Source organism: Mauremys mutica, chromosome 6 (assembly GCF_020497125.1).
Source record: "Mauremys mutica isolate MM-2020 ecotype Southern chromosome 6, ASM2049712v1, whole genome shotgun sequence".
NCBI classification, from domain to species: Eukaryota; Metazoa; Chordata; order Testudines; family Geoemydidae; genus Mauremys; species Mauremys mutica.
In genome coordinates, this window is record NC_059077.1 from 131636422 (window position 1) to 131651620 (window position 15199).

The 15199-nt window shown below is 48.1% G+C and overlaps 1 protein-coding gene across 1 annotated transcript in view; it reads right to left on the bottom strand.

Moving 5' to 3' along the window:
- Positions 1-15199, bottom strand: part of LOC123372401 (class I histocompatibility antigen, F10 alpha chain-like) — a 29008-nt gene that overhangs the window by 806 nt on the left and 13003 nt on the right. Inside the window, exons 3-6 of the mRNA XM_045020464.1 lie at positions 11057-11332; positions 8373-8648; positions 6283-6384; positions 5831-5863 (exon numbers count right to left, since the gene is read on the bottom strand). Of these exons, the coding sequence (XP_044876399.1) occupies positions 5831-5863; positions 6283-6384; positions 8373-8648; positions 11057-11332 (687 nt within the window). The remainder of the gene's footprint in view (positions 1-5830; positions 5864-6282; positions 6385-8372; positions 8649-11056; positions 11333-15199) is intronic.

The window sequence follows — 15199 nt, forward strand, 5'->3', positions numbered from 1 at the left end:
TTGCCGTATGTGTAGTCAAAATGGACTGGAACGTTCTTTCGCCTTGCTTAGTTTGTTCCTTTAGTTTATTTCAGAAGTTGTTATTGCATTTGTTTTTTAATTTCACATAGTTTCCATGTGCTGGTTTTAGTAGGCAATAAAAATCTATCTTTGGGAACATAATGTATTTTTATTATTTCACAACATCTGATTAGAATGCCTCATGCTACTGAAAGCACCCACTACTAGTTCTTGCACAGGGCAACAAACCTTATGGGATCTGTGCAACCACCTTATGGAATCTGTGCAACCATGGTGTAATAATTAAAGAGGTACAGCAAACGCCGCAAAATTCATAGGTACAGTATCAAACAGTGTTATTGTCATAAATATACACCAAGCACCACACAATTCCTAGCAGCCCCCAAAACCTTAGGGCCAGGTGGAGCACAGCCCATCTAAGAGACGCTCCTCTCCAGGTGCTCCCCTTACAGGCTTCCCATCTTGGCAGGGTCCTCAGGAAAGCTCATCTTCTAGGCTCCCAGCTTAGCCTTCTCATGGGAGAGCCCCATCACTGGAGATTCCTGTCTCTTAGGAGTTCCTGCTAACTGAGCTTGGGTAGCCTTTGTTAGGTCCAAGTGCTCTTTTACTAATCAGCCACCTGGGGCAGCTCTATTCCTCTATAGCTGGACCAAACCTATATAAAAAGACTTTCCTCTAGACAAGCCCTAAGCCTTTTGGTGCACGGTGTGGTGTGATGCCAGTCTGCTGAACTGCCCAGAGCAATAGAGCAGGACTGTGAACACTGGTACAGATGTGGGGTTCTGGGCACTGGGAATATGCAAGTGTGTATTAGAAAGAGACAAAGCTCTTTCATATTCTCTTATCATCTTGCTCTAACTCAGGGGTTGGCAACCTGTGGCACACATGCCAAAGGCGGCATGCAAGCTGCTTTTTAGTGGCACTCTGCTGCCAGCTGGGGTCCTGGCCGCTGGCCCCGCTCAGCCTGCTGCCAGCCTGGATGGACAGAACCCCAGACCAGCAGTGGACTGAGCGGGGCTTGCGGCCGGGACCCTGGCTGGCAGGAGCTGCCAGTCTGGGGTGCCATCTGCCCCCCGCACTGCCAGTCTGGGGTTCTGTCCACTGGCCCCTGTAAATGTAAAATATATTACTGGCACGTGAAACCTTATATTAATGAAGCTGTGGCACACCACTTCTCAAAGGTTGCTGACCCCTGCTCTAACTAGTGCAATGTCAGCTTCTGAAAGGGGCAGCAGCAGCCATCCTATGGCCCTAGAACACTGCAGATGTTTTTAAAACTCTTTCTTGCACTATTAGATTGTAAAACTAAAAGGAGGCATTGTGACCCTCCTCCTGGATGTTTGGCATAGCGCAGCCCAGAAAAAAAGCATCCCTGATTTCGCTAGCTGCAGATGCCCTGCATCTCACATGGCAGATACAGAAAATATCTTGCCAATGCTAATGGGACGGGGGTAGGTTTAGAAGAGAAAATAAAAAAAGAACAAGTTAAAAATCACTTAGAAAAGTTAGATGCCTGCAAGTCACCAGGGCCTGATGAAATGCATCCTAGAATACTCAAGGAGCTAATAGAGGAGGTATCTGAGCCTCTAGCTATTATCTTTGGAAAATCATGGGAGGCGGGAGAGATTCCAGAAGACTGGAAAAGGGCAAATCTAGTGCCCATCTATAAAAAGGGAAATAAAAACAACCCAGGAAACTACAGACCAGTTAGTTTAACTTCTGTGCCAGGGAGGATAATGGAGCAAGTAATCAAGGAAATCATCTGCAAACACTTGGAAGCTGGTAAGGTGATAGGGAATAGCCAGCATGGATTTGTAAAGAACAAATCATGTCAAACCAATCTGATAACTTTCTTTGATAGGATAACGAGTCTTGTGGATAAGGGAGAAGCGGTGGATGTGGTATACCTAGACTTTAGTAAGGCATTTGATATGGTCTCGCATGATATTCTTATTAATAATCTAGGCAAATACAACTTAGATGGGGCTACTATAAGGTGGGTGCATAACTGGCTGGATAACCGTACTCAGAGAGTAGTTATTAATGGTTCCCAATCCTGCCGGAAAGGTATAACAAGTGGGGTTCCGCAGGGGTCTGTTCTGGGACCAGCTCTGTTCAATAATTCCTCAATGACTTAGATATTGGCATAGAAAGTACGCTTATTAAGTTTGCAGATAATACCAAACTGGGAGGGATAGCAACTGCTTTGGAGGATAGGGTCATAATTCATAATGATCTGGACAAATTGTCTGAGGTAAACAGGATGAAGTTTAACAAAGACAAATTTGAAGTGCTCCAGTTAGGAAGGAATAATCAGTTTCATATGTACAGAATGGGAAGAGACTGTCTAGGAAGGAGTATGGCAGTAAAAGGATCTAGGGGTTATAGTATCAACAGTGTGATCATAGAATATCAGGGTTGGAAGGGACCATAGGAGGTCATCTAGTCCAACCCCCAGGCAGATTTTTGCCTAAATGGCCCCCTCAAGGATTGAGCCCACAACCCTGAAGTTTAGCAGACCAATGCTCAAACCACTGAGCTATCCCTCCCTCACCTTGATACTGTTGCAAAAAAAGCAAATGTGATTCTGGGATGCATTAACAGGTGTGTTGTGAGTAAGACACAAGAAGTCATTCTTCCACTATACTCTGTGCTGCTTAGGCCTCAACTGTATTGTGTCCAGTTCTGGGCACCATACTTCAAGAAAGATGTGGAGAAATTGGAGAGGGTCCAGAGAAGAGCAACAAGAATGATTAAAGATCTAGAGAACATGACCTACGAAGGAAGGCTGAAAGAATTGGGTTTGTTTAGTTTGGAAAAGAGATGACTGACAGGAGACATGATAGCAGTTTTCAGGTACACCTCTACCTTGATATAACGCTGTCCTCGGGAGCCAAAAAAAAAAAAAAAATCTTACCGCGTTATAGGTGAAACGGCGTTATATTGAACTTGCTTTGATCCGCCGGAGAGCGCAGCCCCACCCGGAGCGCTGCTTTAGCGCATTATATCCAAATTCATGTTATATCGGGTTGCATTATATCGGAGTAGAGGTGTATCTAAAAGGGTGTCATAAGGAGGAGGGAGAAAACTTGTTCATCTTAGCCCCTAAGAATAGAACAAGAAGCAATGGGCTTAAACTGCAGCCAGGGGGGTTTAGGCTGAACATTAGGAAAAAAGTTCCTGTCAGGCTGGTTAAACACTGGAATAAATTGCCTAGGGAGGTTGTGGAATCTCCATCTCTGGAGATATTTAAGAGTAGATTAGATAAATGTCTATCAGGGATGGTCTAGACTCTAAACAGTATTTGGACCTGCCATGAGGGCAGGAGACTGGACTTGATGACCTCTCGAGGTCCCTTCCAGTCCTAGAGTCTATGAATCTATGAATATAAATCCATGGTTCGCCCACACCTTGAATACTGTGTGCAGATGTGGTCGCCCCATCTCAAAAAAGATATATTGGCAGGGCTGTCCCTATCATTTCTGGTGCCCTACACAGCCTGTGTGGGTGGCAGGGCTGCGCTCAAGGGCTGAGAGGCCACAGGGGCAGGAGCAAGGCAGGGAGGGTGGGAGGCTCACTTGAGAAAGGGGGGGCAAGTGGGATGCTGCAAGCAGTGTGGTTCGGGGCAACCGCCACCACCCCAGGGCTTTGTCAAGCTGGGCCCTACAAACCTCTAAGGATGGAGATTCCACCATCTCCCTAGGTAACCCATTCCAGTGCTTCACCACGTCCCTAGTGAACAGCAGGATTGTCTGGCTATGTGGACTCTCTCCTCAGGCCCTACACTCCCAGCTATCTTCGACACACCACTGACTTCCTGAGGAAGCTACAATCCATCGGTGATCTTCCAGAAAACACCGTCCTAGCCACTATGGATGTGGAAGCCCTCTACAGCAACATTCCACACAAAGATGGACTAAAGCCATCAGGAACACTACCCCCGATAATGTCACGGCAAGCCTGGTGGCTGAACTTTGTGACTTTGTCCTCACCCACAACTAGTTCACATTTGGGGACAATGTGTACCTTCAGGTCAGCAGCACTGCTATGGGTACCCGCATGGCCCCACAATATGCCAAAATCTTTATGGCTGACTTAGAACAACACTTCCTTAGCTCTCGTCCCCTAACGCCCCTACTCTACTTGTGCTACATTGATGACATCTTCATCATCTGGACCCATGGAAAAGAAGCCCTTGAGGAATTCCACCGTGATTTTAACAATTTCCATCCAACCATCAACCTCAGCCTAGACCAATCCACACAAGAGATCCATTTCCTAGACACTACTGTGCTAATAAGCGATGGTCACAAACACCACCCTATCCCAGAAACCCACTGACTGCTATACTTACCTACATCCTCCAGCTTCCATCCAGGACACACCACACGATCCATTGTCTATAGCCAAGCTCTAAAGATACAACCGCATTTGCTCCAATCCCTCAGACAGAGATAAACAACTACAAGATCTCTATTAAGCATCTTAAAACTACAATACCCACCTGCTGAAGTGAAAAAAAACAGATTGACAGAGCAAGAAGAGTACCCAGAAGCCACCTACTACAGGACAGGCCCAACAAAGAAAGTAACAGAACCCCACTAGCCATCACCTACAGCCCCCAACTAAAACCCCTCCAGCGCATCAAAGATCTACAACCTATCCTGAAAGATGATCCCTCACTCTCACAGATCTTGGGAGACAGGCCAGTCCTCGGTTACAGACAGCCTCCCAACCTGAAGCAAATACTCACCAGCAACCGCACAACAAAAAACACTAGCTAAGGAACCTATCCTTGCAGCAAAGCTCGATGCCAGCTCTGACCGCTTATCTATTCAAGTGACACCATCATAGGACCTAATCACATCAGCCACGCCATCAAGGGCTCGTTCACCTGCACATCTACCAACGTGAAATATGCCATCATGTGTCAGCAATGCCCCTCTGCCATGTACATTGCCTAAACCGGACAGTCTCTACGCAAAAGAATAAATGGACACAAATCTGACATCAGGAATCATAACATTCAAAAACCAGTGGGAGAACACTTCAACCTCTCTAACCACTCAGTGACAGACCTGAACGTGGCAATTTTGCCAAAAAAAAAAACCAGACTCCAAAGAGAGACTGCTGAACTCAAATTAATATGCAAATTAGATACAATTAACTTAGGTTTAAACAGAGACTGGGAATGGTTGGGTCATTACACTAATAGAATCTATTTCCCTATGTTAAGTTCTCCTCACACCTTCTATGGGTCATCTCGATTATCACTTCAAAGGTTTTCTTTTGTTTGTTTTTTTCCTGCTGATGATAGCTCATCTCAATTGACTCGACTCTTACAGTTGGTATGCGTACTTCCACCTTTGCAGGTCTCTGCTCTTTTGGCTGAGGTCTGGCTCCTTTGCCTGGCTCAGCTGTGGGACTCCTCCTGCTGCTGGAGAAACTCAGCTCAGGGGTACTGGAACAGGGGGCGAGGGAGGGCAGGTCACTTTTAAAAGAGTGGGGGCTTTCTGAAAGCTTGCCTTCCCTCCCCCCCGCCCACAGAAGTTGGTCCAATAAAAGATATGTTAGCTCACGCACCTTCATGAGTGGTGGGTATAACAGGCCAGGAGGGACCACGTTAGCTTTCTGAAAGGACAAATAGAACGCTCACATTCCTGTCTGAAACAAGGAATGATTGAATCCTTGGAATTCAATGATGAAATCACAATTGTTGGATTCCTCTGTATGAAATGTACTGTGCGAATACTGATGGCTGTTCGGAGGTGGCCACTTGAAAAGAGGCGATGGGTCTCTTGTCACTTACCCTGAGCTACAGCGTAGCCGTCTCCCTTCCTCCCTGCAGAGAAAAGGTAAATTTCAGTGAATGCAGCTCCCAAGGCAGGAACCGACTGCAATCAGTGTCCATAGCTCAGAAACAGGGCCCCAGGCCCAGCACGGCCCCCTGACGCTCAGTAATGGACTCAAGGTCCCAGGCACTCATAATTGGCAGGAGAGAAAGACACAATGAGACTGTTTCCAAAGACCTTGGTGCACTGGATGCTGAGCTCTTTGGAAAAATCTAGCCCCATATTAACGGTAACCCCACCCCCAGTTTCTGGATCTGGCCCTCCAGCAGCTCCCATTGGGTGTCACTAGCTCAGTCCCGCAGTGGGGCAGTTACACCGCACTGACACTGATTCCTGTATTGCTGTTGTCCTTAGGTGGGTGTGCAGGGCCCAGCAAGTCCAGGGAATCCCCCCATCCCAGTCTCTTTACCTGAGTGTTTCTTTTTCCAGACGACTACTCCAATTATAACACCAACCAGGACAACTGCAGTGATAACTCCAGCCACAGTGGGAATCAGACTGTTATTTGGTTCTGAAATGGAAGGGAGAGAATGATCAATGGGGAAAAATACTCCCACCACTAAACCCCTCCGTTTCATCCCACTGCAGGGATCAGTCAGTCAGCTCCCCAGATAAGGGCTGAGTCCTGCAACCCTCCACCCCTTCCAGGGAGCTCCACGCAGCCACCATGCATTGCACTCCACCGTAGAAAGTCCTGGACACAGCCTCTACTACTTCAATGTCTATCAGGGATGGTCTAGACAGTATTTGGTCCTGCCATGAGGGCAGGGGACTGGACTTGATGACCTCTCAAGGTCCCTTCCAGCCCTAGAATCTATGAATCTATAAATTCATAATAATATGTAGCACTTAAAATAAGACTTTTATAACAATCAATTGTCATAAACCTCTGTGTGGGGGAGGATGGATGTCAGTATCATCCCTGAATTGGAGGAGGAAGTGAGTCAGAGCAAGAGCCAAGAATTGAACCCAGGAGTCCTGGCTCCCAACCCCTAACCCCCCTTGACCATGATGACTTTCATGACTAATGGAACACAATCCCATTGTGTGATTCTGGTGACAAACTGGAAACTGACTTCAAAGCTCTGCCATGAATGGAGTTACAGACATAATGCGTGTTTTTTGAGGAGGCAGGAATTGAACAGGAGAGGAGAGAGATATTTTAACACTGTCCTTGGTTTATATAAACCTGTTAAACCTTGAGTTCCTCTATACACATTCAGTTTCATTAATCATCTTATCCTGTTGTCTGAAAGAGGCACATAATATAAATATTTTTCATTTTTACTGTAAGAGAAAAAGGAAATGTGGTTTCATAGAATATCAAGGTTGGAAGAGACCTCAGGAGGTATCTAATCCAACCCCCTGCTCAAAGCAGGACCAATCCCCACATGGACCTTTACCCCAGTTCCCTAAACAGTCCCCTCCGGAATTGAGCTCACCGCCCTGAGGTTTAGCAGACAATGCTCAAACCACTGAGCTATCCTTCCCACCAGGGAGATGTGGTAGCAGGATTATGATGTGAAACCATCTGATGACTAGATTTCCAGTGCAGGCTGCCCTTTTAGAAATGGTTTGCACTTCCAAATGCTGCATTTTTCCACATCCCGATTAACCAAGCAAAAAAGATGTCTGGAAGGCAGCTCCATGTGTAATAAATTCTTCCTCAACTTTCTTATGCTAGGGGCATAGGAGACTCTCTCCCGTGATGCAGGGCTCTAATCTGCCTCCTCGCTCCATTCCAAGGCCACACCCTCTCTTCCAGCATCACTGCACACAGAAACAGGCTGCTCCCAAAATTAAACATCTCTCTGGCCACATGGACAAGAATGAAGGGCCCGTAGAGCCATGTTTCTGAGAACCTGCTGGATCATAGGACTGGGAGGGACCTCGAGAGGTCATCTAGTCCTGTCCTCTGCACTCATGGCAGGACCACGAGTGCATGAAGTTGAGACGGGGGGCTGCAAACTGAAGCCAGACCAATTCTGTCTGGAAATAAGAGGCAGATTTGAGCTTCCCCTGGGATATGGTAAATTCTCCATCCCTTGGAGACTTTACATCTGGAATGGGCATCTCCTTCTGAAGGATCAGATCTAGTTCGCCCCCACATGACCAGACTGGATGCTGGGGTCCCTGGTGAGATTCACCTCTGCCCTTGGCTATGCAGGAGCTCAGATCAGATGATTAGAATGGTCCCTTCAGGCCTTAATGTCTCATTGTTAATCTTCTCCCTTCAGAGACACTGTATTGCTGGGATGTATCCAACAGCCCCAGAGGCAGCAAACTGGAGAGCAAGGCATGAGCCCCAGGCACTGTGGGTCCCAAGTCTAGCACTAGAACTTGACTGCAGAGGGACAGGGCCAAAGGGGACAGGGCCTCACAGGCCCTGAGGAAATTCCAGCTTCAGCCTATACATCGAAATGAGAATTTTTCAGGGGTTGAGAGTAATGGATTCCCCCTCTCCCACTAGGAAAACAGACACACACACAAACTCCTTACCCCAGGGGACAGAGAGTGGCTCTAACAGGCTTTCATGCTCCACGTGACATGAATAATGGGCTTTGATCGTGGGATCAATCTCCATTGCCACCCAGGTCTGGTAGGTCCCGTCCCCACTGGGTAGGATGCCTTCAGAGTAGGTCACCTGCTGTCTGCTCTCCCCATCTCTCAGCCAGGTCACGGTGATGTCCCGGGGGTAGAACCCACTGACCTTACAGGAGAGGGTGGTGAGGCCGTCATGAGATGACCTGTCACTCACTCTAACTGTTGGGCGCACTGGGAAAAAGACGAAACTGAAGTTAGCTGTTTTCAAGCTCTAATCCAGGCAGTCTTTGCTGGAGCTTTGCAGCATGAAATTCTGAGACCCCAGCAGTGGGAGAGGATGAGAGTCCATGAGACGGAAACCCTCCTATGAGAGAAAACCACCATGTTAGAGAATTTCTGTGCCGAATTCACAGCATCAGCAATGGTGAACCCCAAATCCAGGTCCCTGACCAAATTCTATTAATGTGGTAACCAGAAGCCTCTGCTCCCAGCCACAGTGACACAAGTACCTTGAAAGGCTTCATTAAGCTCCAGATACAGGTGTCAATCATATGCTAGGTTTGTGCCCATCTCCTCACAGTCCCTGGATATGAAAGAGGAAATAATCTTGCCCTAGCCATGGAGCAAAAAATGAACTAGATAAACTGACCAATTAAAGATGGAAAGGACCCGTTTAACAAAAAGTGACACACAGTGCTAAATTGCCCCTCAAACTAGGTAATATTAATTGGCTAATTTCTTGTAGGTTCTTAACAAAACTATTTACCCCAGTATTATGGATTTCAAAATGATTTACACAAGTTGAAAAATCAGTTTCCCAGCCCCTTGGTAGTGAACTATACATCACATTGCTGTGTATGGCTTTTTCTTCTTGGCATTTGTAAAGAGGGCCAAGGAGAAGATAATGTTCTGCTGAGGTTTGTGAGAGAATAAGCTACTAGTAAAATTGTTGCAAAAAACTGGGTACAAATTTCAAGTAACCTTGAACAGCAAGCGCAAACTGTTTGGGAAGGGAAAGATTAGGGTGTGTAATGATGCTAACTAATCTGGGAAATTGGTAACAGACAAGGTGTTGTGGCAGAGCTCTGACCTTGCTCCCATGGGTCCTGCGCTTTTAGGCGGTTTATGCCAGCCTCAGTGGCTCACTGTGACCCTCCACGTAGCCCTTCTCTCTCTAGGGCCAGGGTTACAGTCTACTGAGCCCTTTTCATCATAGGCCTGCAAGGAGGTTGGTGAGAGAACTCCCACAGTCTCTGTTGTCCCTGGGGGCTTATTTCAGAACAGTTTAGCCTCCTGTCCTGACAGGAGCCTGACCTCCCCTTCCAGGAGATGTTCCTGTAGTGGTGGGTTGGGGGGAACCCGGGCCCGTCCTCTACTCCGGGTTCCAGCCCAGGGACCCTAATGGTACCAGCTGTTGGCAGCCAGCCTTTCACTGCCAGAGTTGCTACATTTCCCTGGGCCACTTCCCCACAGTTCCTGCTTCTCCCTTCTTCACCCTTACCTTAGGGCTCCCTTAACGATGGTTTGAGGGTGTCTTCATTAACCAGCCCTTCAGCCGCACTTCCTCTCCTCTGGCTCCCTGGCTCCCCTGCCTGACTGGAGTGAGCCCTTTTTATAGTATCAGTGGGGCCTTAATTAGAGTCAGGTGGTCACATTAACTGAATAGCCTCACCTGACCCTTTGCAGGCTAATTAGAGTCAGGTGTTCTCATTAGCCTGGAGCAGCCCCTGGTCTGGTCAGCCAGGGAACAGAAAACTGTTAATCCAGTGGCCAGTATATCTGCCTTCTGCTATACCCAACTGGCCTGGGTCTATCACAGTACATACATGGGAAATAGCGAGTTAACATTTTGAAGCAGATTATGCTGAAACTGTCCTTCTGAATCAGTGTCATAAAGCATTTAATCTCTTCCCTTCTACATGTGAGTTGATTAATCTTTAACTAAAAAGTTTTGGTAATAAATTTGACTGTGTGTGATTATCTGATGTCTTATACATAAAAGAATCAAGTAATAAGGATGAAAGTGTTGCAGCAAAGGTAGGTCTTGAGGGGGGAAAACTTGAAGGAAGACAAGGGTAAGATTCTTCCAGGTTAGTTTGGGGAGGGCAATTCCACATGTAGGGGATGGCATGGAAGGAAGCACATAGATGACTGTGGGAGAAGTTTGGACAAAGAGGCGACAATAACAAAGCTACCGTCATTGGTGGAACACAGGGGATGGGAGCAAGACAATAAATATGATGGTACAGACAATGAATGAGGAAGAATTACATGGTGTTTGAAGCTGGTGTCCACAGAAGTGGTGGCACTTCCATAATTAAGCAAAGTGCTCTAAAAGGCACGTGCACAGGCAGATTGCCTTGATAATGCTGTGTCACAACAGGGGAAGAGAGAGAATTTGTGCGGTAAATTTGGGCTCATTTGGTGAATTAGCTTCTCTACAGTGAGCTGCTTTTAACATTTTCAATTTCTTATCTTTTTTCCCCAGCAGAGCTGGGGGGGGGGGAAGGGTTGTTTCCCCACCCATCCCTGGTGCAAGGTTAGCTGAACGGCCCCATGCCCCATTTTGGAACTGGGGCTGGGGAATGGAGATGTAACTTGTAATGACCTCCTGGGTGGGGCTTGTCCCCCTGCCTTACCTTTCCTCTGCAGAGTCTCCTTCCCGTACTCTAGAGAACTCCTTAGCCAGGAAATACATCTCTCCTCCAGGAAGTGTTTCCACCACTGGTCATCAAATACTTCAGCATCCCATCTCCTCTTGCTGATCTGAGCCCCAATATCTGCTGCTACCCAAGTCATGGTCTCCTTATCGAAGGTAAGAAAGTCTCGTCCATCGTATGAATCCTGGTAAAACCCCTGAATGATGCCATCTTCCCGGAGATCACAGCCGCTTATCATCTGGATAATGTGAAATCCTGAAAAACACAGCGGAGGGTCAGCAGCAGCCTCTCTCTGAAAATCTCACCAAGACCCCACTGCAGGTACCCAGTGCTTCTCCTTGCTACTGGCCCCTCCCTCCCCTGAGAAAGGAGGTTCTCACTTATGCTGTTGGGTCCTGCACCCTCCCAGCTCCTTTCAGGAGGGAACCCAGACCTGCAGGTGGTGCTCTCTCCATCTGTGGGGTCTTGTACACTAAAGACCCCTAAATGCAGAGTACCTCACTGCTGCTTGTTCTTGTATGCTCCCTGCAGGGGGTGCAGGGCGGCACGACCCCAAAGGGAGTACTCTGGATACTGCTGGGGTCTGTCCCCTCCAGCTCTCTTCTGCTCTCTGAGGATCCCCTCAGTTCTGGTAGTCAGGGTCATTCTGGAGAAAAGAGGGAGTGCAGGGGGTCTGTACCTCCTCTCTCCTGCTCTGGTTGTATTAGTTTTGCAGGTCCACAGGGTCACTTGGTCCCCCACCTCCTCCATTCACAGTACCCCCATGTCCCTGTAGGGAGGGGGTACAGGTCTGTCCCCCGCACTAACCTCTGCTCTGGTTTAATGACCTCACAGAATCCCCAGGGTCACTCTGTTTCCCTGCCCCATCTTCCCCATGCCCTCAACTCAATCTAGGAACGGCAAAGAACCAACTTCGGATGCTTGGCCTCTTTTTCACATGGCCACTGTCTCAAAGTGATTCCCTGTAAGGATCAGACCATTGATGGCCCTTAGTTCAGCTGGCCGCCATTTTCCTACAGCCAGGCTAATCGTCACAACAACGGCCCCCATCTCGCACACAACCAAGAGCAGACTCAGTTAATACAGCCACCCCTGGGCTGACAGAAGGCAGGAAGGGAGACCGAGGGAAACAGGGGGATGGGGACAGGAAGGAGAATTTAGGGGACAAGGAGGGAACGGATCAGACCCCTAGCCTGGCAAACAGGGCAGAATGTGGGGGAACAAAAAAACCCACACAGGGTCCCAAATATTTTCACCGCTCCCCCTGCCTGCATTAGATACACAGAAGTAAATGCCTAGATTTTCAGCAATGACCAGTGATTTTGGGTGCCCAACTGAGAGCTTTTCAAGGGGCCTGATCAGAAAGTGGGAGCACCCGGCCTCTGCATATCAGACACCCAAATATCACTAATCACTTCTGGAAAAATGTAGGCCAAGGGATTAAAATACAGTTTGGTATCACAGCCATAGGACAGAGCCAAGCCCACTAAGCTGTGTCCTTAAAACTATGCCCCAGATCTGGACAAAAAACAGTGACTAACCTTCCTGTAACAGTTGTTCTTAGAGATGTGTGTTGCACACGTCCATTCCACGTTAGGTGTGCGTACCCCGCACACAGTCGCCAGAAAGTTTTCCCTCAGTGATACCCCCCAGGCCAGCTCTAGCGCCCCCTAATGCAGTGCTCTCGTGTCGTAGTGGAGGGGACCAGATGACCCCGCACCTTCTCACTTCCTTCTCGCCAGCAACTCCAACAGAGGGCTAGGACGGTGGCTCACAGAATCGACATGTGCAACATGTCTCAAAGAACAACGGTTACAGAAAGTTTAGTGTAGAAGAGCAGACTCACCCCTGCGGCACCCCCGGGAATTAGCTCGATTTCAGCCTCCAGAGCACCCTCTGCAGGCCATTGATCCGTCTGTCTCTTGGCCCCCACGTCCCTTCCAGGACCCAGTGGCCCTTTAACTGGATGCTGCCCCCCGCAGCAGTACCCCCACAATTCTGGGTCTCCCCCTCCCAAGGGAACCTCCACCCACTATCTCTACTTCACCTTGGAATATGGCTACTGCCAGTCACCATGTAGCACCACGACGTGTGGCAGACTGCAGTGTACACGCCATTCATCACTGGCAAAGGTGGGTTTGGACCTGCTGCCTTTGCCTACCCCTGGGCTGCCCTCTGCAACCCCCAGTATCCATTGGCCTTATGCTAGGCCGCAGCCTGAGGCTTTCCAGACTAGAGCTCCCCAGCTCCTCTGCCTTTCCCCAGCCCTGCTCCACTCAGGTACCCTGTCTACAGGCAGAGGGAGACTGCTGAGCTCCTGGCTCCCAGCCTCTTTATCCAGGCCAGCTGTGGCCTGATTGGGGCGTGGCCCAGCTGCAGCCACTTCCCAATCAGCCCTTTTTAGCAGCTCCCAGCCACAACCTTCCCCCAGGGCTGTTTTAAGCCCTTCAGGGCAGGAGCGGTGTAACCACCGTGCTACATTTAGTAATCATTTTCACTTCTTCAAATACTTGCACATGTCCATTCCATGTTCGGTGACTCCCAAGCAGTTCCATAAGAGGTGGACTCTGAATTCATGGACATGTGGATTATAACACTGCCCAGACAAACCCAGTGTCATCTCTAACTTACTGGGTGATGGCGTAGTTGGAAGAAAAAGTATGTATTGGTGCCCAGGTGCTCTGCAAATGTCCTGGATCAGGCCTGGGCCACGAACACCCCCGAGGAAGCTTGTGCTCTCATAAAATGGACCGTCAGGAAGGCAGGTGGTGGGTTACCTGCCAGCTCGTACCACATGTGAATGCACAACGTGATCCAGGATGAAATTCTCTGAGCCTTTCATCCTACCAGCTACTGTCACAAAGAGCTGCGTGGATTTACGGATCGACTTAGTCCTTTCTATATAGAATATTAGGGCGCGCCTAACATCCAGAGTGTGGAGACACCATTCCTACCTATTCTTAAATGGAGTCAGGAAGAAAACGGGCAGGAAAATAGCCTGACTACTACGAACTGCAAGATTACCTTTGGGAGGAACCCCGGGTGGGGGCGATGTTGTACCTTTTCCTTAAAGAACACTGTACAGGGGAGTCACATCATACACGGATTCAACTTACACAATTTTAACTATATGCACTCGGCAAAAAAAAAAGGGAGAAAAATAATAATTTAAATATTGTATCTGTGGTGCAGGCAATTCCGCCTGCCATGGCATTCAATGAGCGTTTGACTATACGCGATTTTCACCTTACGCACTGACTTTAGAACCTAACCCCCACGTAAGATGCAATTCCACTGTATACAGAGGTTTTGATATAAGAGCTCTAATCTCAGAGACCCTCCTGACTAAGGTAATTGCTACCAGAAAGGCGACCTTCCAGGAATGGTACAACAGAGGGTGCAATGCCAGTGGCTTAAAGGGAGGCCCTGTGAGCTCTGACAGGACCAGGTTTAAGTCCCTCAGGGGGCTGGGCTCTTGGATTTGTAGGTATAGCCTGTGACGGGTTGGGTCACAGAGATCCCAGTGGGACTGTCACCTGATGTGCTGAAATTATCTCTGAGCCAGTTTTCCCTGCCAGTCTGGGACCCCCAGATCCCTGTTCTGCTTGAGCCAGACACACGAGCCTGCTACAACACAGACCCAGGGCCTGGGCCACATCCCCAAAGCTGCAGACTTAACTGAAACCGCTTAGCAAATCATCTGTCTCTAGCACCCAGACACCCAGCTCTCAATGGGATCCAAACCCCAAATAAATCTGTTTTACTTTGTATAAAGCTTATACAGGGTAAATTCATAAAGTGTCCACCCTCTATAGCACAGATAGAGAGATATGCACAGCTGTTTGCCCCCCCCCCCCGGCAAGGTATTAATCACTTACTCTGGGTTTATTAATATACAAAAGTGATTTTATTAAGTATAAAGAGTAGGATTTAAGTGGTTTCAAGTAATAACAGATAGATCAAGATAAGTTACTACGTAATTTAAAAAAAAACAAAAAAATGCAAGGCTAGCTTAATACACTGAGGATCTAGTTATAGGTAATATTTCACCCTCAAAGATGTTCCAATAAGCATGTTTCACAGACTGGATTCGTTCCTGGCCTGGGCCCAATCCTTTCCCTT